The sequence below is a fragment of the Morone saxatilis genome, unplaced genomic scaffold (assembly GCF_004916995.1).
Source record: "Morone saxatilis isolate NCDOM2014 unplaced genomic scaffold, NCSU_SB_2.0 Contig5, whole genome shotgun sequence".
Lineage (NCBI taxonomy): Eukaryota > Metazoa > Chordata > Actinopteri > Moronidae > Morone > Morone saxatilis.
The window spans coordinates 1,389,020-1,400,467 of record NW_023340095.1 but is presented as its reverse complement, the minus strand read 5'-3'; the positions used below and the strand labels follow the sequence as shown (position 1 = coordinate 1,400,467).

The window sequence follows — 11,448 nt, the reverse complement described above, 5'->3', positions numbered from 1 at the left end:
GACTGAATGGTATCAGTGTTTAATTGCAACAAGTGGAGTCGCCCCCTGCTTGCCATTAGACAGAATGCAGGTTTAAGAAGCTCAGCCTTGTTTAGTCTCACTGAACCACATTTATTTGATGAGTTATTAAAGTTATAGGTTTATTGGTTTTTACTAATTTGTCTAAAAAATGCATTAAAATGTTTTGAATTTGACTCAATTATTACAGTTTTTCTCCTTAAAAAAATACGTACATTTTCCTCAAAATATACTTTCTCCACATTAATCAAACTGATTCACACAAACTGGATAAAAATTGAAAAAACTGGAATGAGCAACTTTATTAAAACGTCACCCGAGGAAGGCAGAAAGCAACACTGACATCAGATAAACATAAAAATACTTCTATATATATCATCTCTCCAAAAACTGTTTGAGATCAGTCCGTTAAAGAGTTCGCCGGCGGTCAGAAGAAGTCCGCCGCCGAGGGCCGTCGCTTGGGCATGCTCTTTGGGGCGTCGGGGCCGGTCTTCCTGGTGCCGTTGGTGGTCTTTTTGAGCTTGCTGGAGAGCGGCGTCCCTGGAGACTTTAAGACCCCGAACTTGGGTTTCTGCTGCGGGTCGAAGGGAACTCGTGACGACCCGTCTGGACTCACCAGCAGGCTGCGATCGGTCTTCCTAAACTCTGCACCGTGACAGGGAGACAAAAAGGAGATATTTAATGTAATGTGAGATGTTTTAATCAGTGGTTTTTACTTTATTTGTCTCCCTGGAGTTTATTTTTATATCGATTTTTATATTTTTTATGTTTTTATGCTGTTTTCGGTTTATGTGAAGTACTTTGGGATCAACGCTAATGTAACGACTGTGCCCAGTTTTTAAACTCATTCTGACATTTAGGTACAAGAAATGTCACTGGGGGCTGTTTATTAAGAAAAATAACTCAGTAGATAATCTGGGAAAATCATCAGCGTCTGTACTGAACAACTGATAACTGGCTCAAATTATTAAGTCCATCTGTCAAAAGATGGAAAGAAACAATAAAAGGAAGTCTCACAAAAGAGATTTATTATGGTTATTATTATTATTTAAGAGTTGATTGTGCCAAATTTGAATTTGAGGAACATTTTTATCTCTTATTTTATTCTCCCGTTGATGAAATGTCTTCGTTATAGTCGTTGTTTCACTGTGTCGGCAGCACTGGGAGTTTAGATTATACACATGTAAACATACTGGACACTTTGAGGAACCATCAATTTCATCTAGAATACAAAAGATATTCAACAGTTTATGGACGAGTTTTCACTTCTGTTTTCTTCAGATAAAACAAGGCTGCAGAATACGAACGTACAGACTGTTTACTGACATTGTGCAGCGTCTTCAATACGTCTTTATCATCGATATAAAACTGCATCCACTTTCTTACCGGCTGTCTTATTGTTCTTCAGGCCGAAGGTCACCTTTTTGGATTCTGATTTGGGAGTTTGAGTCTTCTGTGAAACAGAAAATAAACCCGCTGTTACAAACAATACGATAATCAGAGAGGCAGACGGGCTCAATAAGGAGTCTGGATTCATTATAGTTGAGACATTTCAGAAGCTTTCCTTAGAAATAAAGCGAGAAAGAATCAATTTGGGACAAAATCTTTAACATTTCTGTTTTTTTTATGGATTTTCTTTCTCTGCAGAACGATACGAACAATCAGTTAATCTCTGTGGATCAAAACACATCAACATAATCAAACTGTCAGTAAAGGAACATATTTTCCTTATAGAGCAACAACATGTCCATAAATACAGATTTCACTTTGTACATTTACGAATTCAGTGACGTAGATATAAAATGAATAATAGTTTGATATGATTTCTTTGCAGTGTATTTATGTAGAAACCACACCGCTGATGTTGCTGCATTAATGAGATAAATCATAAACCATAAATCATATAAAAGAACAGAACGGGAGACAAACCTTTATATTGTTTACATAATCTAATTCTGCTACAGATATTCAGTTTATATCTTTGAACAACTTCCTCCTGTTGAAGCGAGCGATTGTCCCTTGATGTCATTTTCTTTTTGTTAAAATAACCGTTTTCAGGGTTCAAACTCCTTTTAAGAAATCATTTTACAGGAGTTTTTCTTCACGTAACAGGACAGCGGTTGTTCACAAACGTTCATATAATTTACCAGCAGGTCTCATATTGACACGTTTAACTTAACTAAAATTAATTTGGGAACAGCCATTAATTGACCATTAATAGGCTGCATGCAGCATTTCCACTGCTGTTCTCTGAGAATCAGGATTCAATCTCCTCTTAAGAAATCATTTTCCAGGAGTTTTTCTGGACAATAAAGAACAGAACTTTATCAAAAACAGTCCTATAATCTACCAGTAGAACGAGTATTGACACAGATAATCCTACAAACAGTGGAGTTTTAAACTAAATACAGCCGATCTAAGGGAGGGACAAAAATACAATCTAATATTTTCCAGGATATTCTGTCATTTTAAATCAATTTCCAGGCTTTTCAATGGTTTTCCAGGACTTGTGTGAGACCTGAAATCTTTCGAGGTCTGAAGGACTGTGACACATATAACTATTACTTTATCATTATACTATTAATCATCTGACCCCGAGGTTGGGAAACACTGCAGGATGAAATTACTATAATAATTACAATAACCATTACAGACAGGAAACAGAATCAGCATAAAGACGTTACTGTAAATACAAACTGTGGATTTAATGTTAAATTAGCCTTTAATGAATATTTATTTAGCTCTTCCATGTAAAGAAACAGCTCATACAGTGATTATAACAGCTGCTCGGATCTGCCTCAAACATCTGTGTGATTTACTTCGGACTCTTCATCACTTGTACCTTCTTTCTGGACGGCGGGGTGCCGCGACCTCCCTTGGTTTTGCAGTAGAGTGGCGTCGGGGTGGCGGCGCCGCTCTGAAAGGTGATGAAGGCCGACCCCGCGGGAGTCTTCACCTTCCTCTGGGACTTTTTAGCGCTCAGAGGAGTTGACGGCTCTCCGACATCCTGACACAGAGAATTTACAAGTCAATTACGTCTCAGTGTTACATTTTATCCGTCTTGTTGATTCTTCTGATCGCAGAAATCGTGAAAATTAATCATTAAATTACAACTAAGAGATGTTTCTGCAACTGTAGAGTTAAACATTCCTATTTTTATGTTACATTTAGATTTGATTTCCTATTTATTGTGTCTGTGTTTTGCTGCGATGGCCTTTTAATAAAGTCTTTACCGTTATTTAGAAACATTAAACAACATTAAACACTTACGCCGAGCAGTTTTTTCTTCTTTACAGTCGTCACTTTTTCTTCTGCAATGCCGTTGATCGCCGCCGCCGCCTCCGCCTCCAGCTCGTCGGCCTCGAACTCGAACACCACGGGGATCTTCCTCTTCTTCTTCTTCTTGGCCACTTTCCCGGAGGAAGAGTCGGTTTCATCTTCACCTCCGACCGTCTGATCATTGATCTCCTCCACCTGGGCTGCCGCCGGCTTCTTTTTCTTCTTCTTTGCTGGTGTTGTCATGGTGATGGGCAGTTCCTCAGCATCCACCTGAGGGGTTTCCGCCACCGCTCCATCCTCTTCCTCTGCGGGCTCTTTCTCATTCTTTTTTCTTTTATTCTTCAGTGGCGTTGCAGCAGATGAGGCTTCGAGTGTTGCGACCTCCTGTTTGCGCTTTTTCTTTGTCTTCTTTTTGAGCGGCGCCGCTGTGACGTCTTCCTCGCCAACTGACGTGATTTCAGCGTGTTTTACCTCGACCACTGCGGCTTCATCAGACTTCTTTTTCTTACCCTTCTTCTTGCCTGGCGTCGTACAATCAACCGGCTTCTCAGGTTCGGCAGTGGCGTCTTCCTCTGTGCTCACGCCGTTGACCTCAACCTCCTCCAGATTCTTCAGACCTTTCTTTGTCTTCTTGGCGGCGGTCGTGGCGTCAGTTTCAGGTGTCGCATTGATCTCTGCTTCCGCACTGACCTGCGATTCGGCCGCAGTCGCGTCTGTTTGCGAGTTCGCCCTCAGGCCTTTGTTCTTCTTTTTCTTCGTCTGCTTTTTCTCTGCCGGCTCCTCCTTCGTGTTATTTTCAGTTTGGTCCTCGCCGCCGTCGGCTGCGCAGGAGGTCGGTTCGCTGGTTTCCTCTGAAACTGTAACTGAAGCAGCCTCCGACCGACCCTCTGGAGCAGCGTCCTCGGTGACTTTTACAGACGAGATGGAGCTTTGCGTCTCTGCTTCGGTCTCTTTGACCGAACTTTGATCCACAATCTGTTCCTGTTCAGACTTCTCAACGTTGCCCTCGCCAGCTGCTTTCTTCTTCTTCTTCCTCTTCTTCCTCTTTTTCTTTTTGTCTTCAGGGTTTGTGGTTATGTCTGCTGGTTCTGCGTCATCTTGTGCAGAGTTCTTGTTTTGCTTGTTGGGCGTGGAAGCCTCCTTTTTCTTCCCTGAGGGAGCAGAGACACAGATCAGTTAACCTGGAAATCATCATGAAAGAGAAACTGAACCTGACCTGGTTCTCCAGATCAAATCACTGGATTAATGGGTAATAAATCCAATAACACGACCTCCACGAGTTCTTTACACAGTGAACATCTCGCTGTACGAAACCAGAGACCGTAAGTAAGAAGGTTTATATTGTATTTAGTCTTTAAAATGCACAGTCTCTAGTTTCTGCCACTAGGGGGTCTCTCACATCAAATCAATAACAGGAAGTTTGATGGTGGTGAAGCAGCAGTGTGGATCTGGGGTTGGTGTCTTCACCACCATTGCGTCATTGCAGTCAGCTTCTCCCCGTTTAGTTTGCCTTCAGTGTTCATGGTTCCAGGAGGTTTCTACCGGAGCCCAATTTCCACAGAGGTCTCCTCATCTCCAAAACAAACCAGACTGCTGATTAAAACCACTAAAACACACTGAATAAAGCAGTTCCACCTTAACAATCACAGCTTCTCACCACGCTGTTGGACAGACAAAGGACGTCCCGGAGGGCTGGCTCGAGCGAGCTGCTGCTAACGTTAGCCTCAGCTGGTTTCCTGATAACTTAAGATCCAGATTCCGATGACTAAAATCCTTCCTCCGGTTCAAATCTAGAGTTAAAAAGCACCAGATCTAAACAGTGGATGGTAAAAAGATGTGGCTTTTCTAAACAGACAGCAGTAAACCATTTGGTACCTTTACTTTTCTTGATGCTGGCGCCTCCTCCCTCCTCCTCATCCCTCCATGCAAGGTTTGTCTCCTCTTCATCTCTTCCTGCTGGGCCGAACATGTCGGTCATCCTCGCTGTGGAACTCCTCTGGAATAACTCATCCTGAGGGGAAGAATGCTCGCTGAGGTCCCGCAGTCTGCAAACAACGAAATGTGGCGAGAGAGCAAAGAGAAAGAGTTAGAGTAGTACACTTATTTTAATTAGCAACATGAATAAAATAACAAATGCTTACTGAACTTTACTGTAATAAAACGGAGATTGTTTGAGTTTTATTCATATTTTTACGTATAAATACAAGTCTTTATCATCACATGAGCAGTTTCCATGAGATATGAGGTCTGTGCAATGTACAGACCGTATAAACAAACAACTTAAAATACCGTATAAATAAAGGTTTACTGTGAGGATTTGAAGGTGTTTTACTGTTCAGAAACTGCATTTTAACCTAATTTTCAACAGTCTTTTTACAAGTCACAGTTTGGCCATAGAATCTGTGTAGCACAGTAAAATAATCCAACCTATACATTGACTATGTGCCAGTCGGCTTAACATTATCTGAAATTGTGCAGATTTCAGGTTTACAGACACGGAAGCTGCACATACTGCAGTTTATTGGTGGATTTTTTGTAGTTAATTCAATCTTTGCATCGTTTTTCTCCTAAGATAACGCGAGACTGACCTCAACAATTCTCACAAGATAAAAGAGACATTTAAAAGTACCGAACATTTCCCTTTGAGGGCGAGTTGCATTAAACTGGCCATTTAATTATCGTCTCCCAGTGTGGAAGCCGACAGCGGCTGCACTGTGGATCCATCCAGAGCGCGCGCCTCATTAAACACACAACAAACAAGCGTCGGTTACTCCACTTTGATGATTGTTGTAGAGTCTCTGTCAATGCTTCTGCTCGCGTCTGCCTGCGACTCGCTAAATCAAAACAGCTTTGTTTCCAGAGCTGAATAGTCAAACTACGGAAAAACAAATCACACAAACAAACACGCCATTAGACATTCTCATCTCATCGACGTGAGTCCAGCATGGTGATGGTAAAACAGAAAGAGTTTAGTTCAGACACTCAGAGGTAGAATGAACAGACTTTTTTCCACAGCGAACGCCTCGCGCTCAGTCACACAGACGATGACTTCTGATGGTGTTGTTCCAAGGGACAGTGCAACTTATCAAGCACACATCAAGAGTTTTAAAGTTCATTAAACTAGTTTAATTTGAATCTAAATCTTACAATAAAGTGAAGAGAATGTGCGGAGAATGGCAGCTTATGAGTTGTTTGGTTCGGGTGTTTATGGATCCACCAACCAGCACTTACGTAATGAGAATAATTTAGAAGTCCAGCTACAACGCGAGGCTGAGCAACAAACTGTAAAGTTTATACAGATAAGTTTATATTTATGATGATATATTGATCCTGTATTGACAGTCAGACCTGTGGACACATGAACGGCTTTGTAGCTCGTGTTTTCTAGATTACGTTTGTTACGACATTAGAATTGTTAAAATGTATATTTCTTAAGGAGTTTTGGTGCAGGGACTTTTTAGTTGGATCAAACTGCTGATTGGATATTGTTAACGTTTAGTCTCCACTACAGAAACACTAGCTGACTGATAAAGGCTGATCAGGTTGTCTGACGCTGACTGCTGTTAGTTATTAGTTTGATTAATTCTTTAACAATGCGAGTATTGATTACTGACGCTGGCTGATCGGGCTAATAATCAGCGTAGTGTGAACAGATCTTCACCTGTAGGACTGGTCCGATGTCTTCGTCACACGGTGCCTCTGAGTCCGAGTCTTCCAAGTGAAGAAGCTCATCATCATCATCATCATCATCATAATCCTCATCCTCCTCCTCCTCCTCCTCGTCTTCTTCTTCTTCAGTTGATTTCTTGCCTGAAAACAAAGAAACCAGTTGACTAAATATGTGACGCTGTATTTCTACTGCAAGCTCCCACTTTTACTCACTGACAGACTTCTTCAGTCTGTGTGTATCTATCTGTATGTATCTTGTACAGACTGTAGGAGTCCATGTGGCTTTGTAATAATCTGTCAGCACACAGTACATTTCCACAGCGCTGCTAGTCTGAATCTGTGTCTGGAAAGGATTTTTATAGAGAAAATAGTTCAGTCAGTTTCCATACCGTTAATCGGCCTCCCCGTCTTCTTCTTGCCGACCGGTTTGCTTGCCGTTTGTTGCTCCTCTCCGTCGTCCCCTTCAGAAGCCTGTCCCGAGTCCGAGTCCGAGGCCGCTTTCACCTCCTTCATCAACTCGTCGATGGCGAAGGGAGCCTGGTCGATAATGGCGCTGAAGATGCTGCTGCAGATGGTTCTGAAAAGACCCCGACTGGCGAGACAAAACATCGAAGGAGCAGATGAGTCGGGCAGATCGAACACAGACAACATCACTTTATATTATATGTGACGCTCTGAACTGTTGCTCAGGAGGGAAAACAATCACAGAAACATGTTTTAACTTGAAAATCAGTCACTGGTGGTAACTTTATTACACATTTATAATCTTAGTACAATAAATCAAACGTGAGCTAAGCCGACGTGGACTTACTCTTTGGTTTTGGCGGCGGTTTTGCAGAACGGCTCGATGAAGATTAAGTTCTGATCGGCGGTGAGCTGTGAGGAGGAAAGAAAAGCTCTTATATCATCTGCTGGATTTACTGATTACTGGAAAACTACGACAACAGTTTGATAAGTGATTAGTTTAAGATCTACTGGGAAAAACAGCAACGAGTCTTCAAACTATTACACAACAGGACAAAACTCTGAGGCTGCACTTTAATGACAATTCATCAAATCGTTGTCGATGTACAACGCAGATACAGAACAGATGTAAAGTGCCTGTCGAGGATATGGAACATAAAACATTCATCCATCATCAGTTCCTGTATTTTGGATTCTTCTTTTGCTTTTTGATCCAACCTCAGATTTCCACTGATATTTAAAGTCAGAGGACCTTCCGTCGGGTCTCTGGAGGTCGTCTGTGGTGGATTTTGAGGTATGTTTAGGATCATTATCCTTTCCTCTTTTCAGCTCCAGCTTCTTTTACAGATGCCGTGATGTTTGATGCCATTTAAATCTATGTGTCCCTGTAACTGTGCAATGTTTCCTGTGCCACTGGCTGCAACGCAACCAGGAAACATGATAGATCCACCTCCATGCTTAACAGGCACCTTAAAGTCAGGACTCTTCAAACCTTGTGTGAGCAACCACAAGTTCCTCCACGCTGCTTTGTAAGACTCTGAGAATGAAAGTCATTCACTCAGCTCGTTTCCACAGTGTGAAATCTAATTAAGACGTCAGTTTCAGGGGAACAGTGGAGGTCAAGGTGCTCGTATGTCGCAAAAACTTTAATGGAAGAATAAAAACCTGCCTGCGTCCATCATAAAATCCAACGTCAGAAGTGTGACAGATACCCCGGTGTGTTTTAGAAATACATTAAAATAGGACTATGTTTTATTTCCCATAGAGAGAGAATCAAACTGTATTTAACTTTTGAACCAGAAATGTCAACCTCATGAGAGAGAGCAGATTCAAGTTTGACAATAAGAACAAGAACTCGTGGGTCAGTTAAACAGAAGCTCTCAATGTATAATAGCTTAAAAGTGGCACTTTGATTCATTAAGCCTCCTGAGAGCCTCCCTGTGACTGCGGGGCCATCGATCCAGGAACTCCTCATCTCATCAACGAGAGCAGAAACATTTCACTCCAACCTTGAAAACCTTCTGAGGGATTTAAAGGAGAAAATAAACTAACAGCAGCACTCGAGTCAGAGAGCTCGATCAATCGCTGTCACCTGCTGAGCATTTAGTTCCGTATTCAGTGACTGACCTGCAGTAAATATGAGCCTTCAGACCCATTCACACAGGACTCCTTAATCTGAATCCACCGTTAAATACCGACTATATTTCTCCAAACACAGAACTTAACGGGCTTTAAATTGAGAGTGATATGTTTATTTATGTGTGTGATCATGTGACTATCACTATTTCTTGTGGTTTTAGCACCCTGATGTGTGTTAAGCATTAAAACTTTACTTTCCAAGGTGCCATTTCCCCCACAGAGGCGCTGAAAAACAACATCATCTGACCTGTTTCCAATCAAACCTCCTCCGTTACAGCTGCGACTCACAGCGTGTCAGCCCCCAACTGCCTGTTATTTATCACATACACAGGGTGTCTGGAGCGCGGCGGCGGCGTTACCTCTGCTGAGCCCACGGTTGCCAGCTCAGTCATGTAAAGGTCCAGGATGTGGAACTGCAGCCCGCTGGGTGCTCCGCTGCCGCTCTGCAGGACCTGCACCGTCAGCAGCTCCAGAAACCTGCCGACCACACTGAGACAGAAAACTGCATTTAAAACGACAACAACGTGACCTGAGTGACCTATAATATTAATATTTCATATTATATTCAGTGTAGAACAGCAACAGTAGAACAGTGAACACAACAACTGCAGAAGGTTTGTGTAAAACCAGAGTTGGATGAATTCTGAGCAAATTATTTCCTGTAAATATTAATCAGAGATCAGTTTTCTTGATAAGATTTTTTACACATTTTTCTGTCTGTATTATGTATTTTTTTTTAATTTCTAACACGTGTACATACTGGATCTGCAAAATTTATCTAAATATTATTAAAATGGCAATATGGCCATGTGCACTATGCAATAAACAGCTTCATGATGAAGTACTGTAGTGCTGCAGATTTATAAAAACATGTTTTTTGGTACAAAACTCCCAGAAAATGTTAAATCTTCATGATTTTAATAGGTTTTTTTTCAGTGAATATGAAAATTGTGATGCAAAAAAGCACAAATCATCACAACACCCTAACACAGACTTCTTTTTGACAAATTTTGCATTTTCTTTTCTTCTATCAGCTCTCTGGTTGTTTTCTGATAAAGTCTGTTTATCAGAGACTGAAGCTCTGTGAATATAGTTTGTGTTCAGGTATCAGATATCGGCCAACTGTGTAGAATTTTTTTACCCCTTAAAATCAAGGAGGACCAGTGACCCCCCCCCGTAAATCTCTGGCGCCCCCTAGTGGCCGAACCACTGTTACAGACGAGGTTTTACTACGTTACCTGCTCTCCCAGTTTTTCCTCTTCAACATCTCAAATGTTTGTCTGAACATGAAGCGAACCAGCTGTTAAAGAGAGAGAGATAAAATAAATCATTAATTGGATTTATGAGCAAATTAAAAACATCCAAAGTGACCAGTGAGGTCTCTGTAGAACCGGGTCGGTACGTGTCCGGTCTGGCGTCGCGCTCACCTGGAAGAACTTGTCCATCCGCAGCCGGTCGATGCCGGTCCACTCCCTTTTGAAGGTCTGCAGGAAGCTCTCCAGGTACAGGAACTCTGCAGGAAACATCGTCATCGTAGTGAGAACTACACCGTTTCCTCCCTCAGGTGTCGTCACCTGATTTACATGCTTTTACTAAAAAAATCAAAACGAAGGGAAACTTTAACTTACGTCCATCGACGTCCTGGAAACTGTGGATCAGACTGGAGATCTGCTTCGACAGCTCCTCCTGAAGACAGAAAGTAAAGACTGAATCAACGGAAATATCAAATCATTATCGGCTCACAATCAGTAACGTTAATCAGCTGATCAACAACTGTTTAATCAACAATAATCTCAGTTCAGCCTCTACAAAGAGAAGATCTGCTGCTCTTCTGTGTTTTATACATCTGAAGATCTGCTGCTCAGAATCGTTATTTAAAGGGTTGTGACAAAGATATAGTCAATATTATGTTTGATGGCTGAACAATAACTGACAAAAGATTAACATGAATACATTTAGCTTTATGTATTGCGTCCTGTAGGCTGACAGAATATCGGTGCCGTAAGAAGCTTTAAAGTTCATTTTTTCTAAAAGCATTTTTAGTCACATTTGTTCAAACTTTCATTATATCCTGACAGTAGAACATCTGGTTCCTAACGGCGTTTACAACGAAAACAACCAATCAGAGCAGATTCTTCCTCACTTCAGTGTGACTTTATTTTGCTTTATTACCTCCTGAAATGTTTGAATCCTGGTTCTGGTCATTTAACTTTACTTTGAAAAGTGTTGTAGCATAAAGTTATTTATTATTATTATTATTATTATTATTATTATTTCTCTTTATCCCAAAAAAATCAGTGTATCACAGATTGATCTCACACACACACACTCACACACACACTCACACACACACTCTCTCTCACACACTCTCTCACACAC

At 41.4% G+C, this 11,448-nt stretch overlaps 1 protein-coding gene across 1 annotated transcript in view; it reads right to left on the bottom strand.

Annotated features, from left to right (window-relative positions):
- Positions 1-126: 126 nt before the first annotated feature.
- The window catches only part of LOC118339132 (ribosomal RNA processing protein 1 homolog B-like), a 12,517-nt gene continuing 1,195 nt past the window's right edge, over positions 127-11,448 (bottom strand). Inside the window, exons 2-14 of the mRNA XM_035676669.1 lie at positions 10,698-10,775; positions 10,497-10,582; positions 10,308-10,369; positions 9,429-9,558; positions 7,778-7,842; positions 7,356-7,558; positions 6,959-7,107; positions 6,144-6,172; positions 5,173-5,342; positions 3,289-4,448; positions 2,861-3,025; positions 1,405-1,471; positions 127-663 (exon numbers count right to left, since the gene is read on the bottom strand). Of these exons, the coding sequence (XP_035532562.1) occupies positions 446-663; positions 1,405-1,471; positions 2,861-3,025; positions 3,289-4,448; positions 5,173-5,342; positions 6,144-6,172; positions 6,959-7,107; positions 7,356-7,558; positions 7,778-7,842; positions 9,429-9,558; positions 10,308-10,369; positions 10,497-10,582; positions 10,698-10,775 (2,582 nt within the window). The 3' untranslated portion in view covers positions 127-445. The remainder of the gene's footprint in view (positions 664-1,404; positions 1,472-2,860; positions 3,026-3,288; positions 4,449-5,172; positions 5,343-6,143; positions 6,173-6,958; positions 7,108-7,355; positions 7,559-7,777; positions 7,843-9,428; positions 9,559-10,307; positions 10,370-10,496; positions 10,583-10,697; positions 10,776-11,448) is intronic.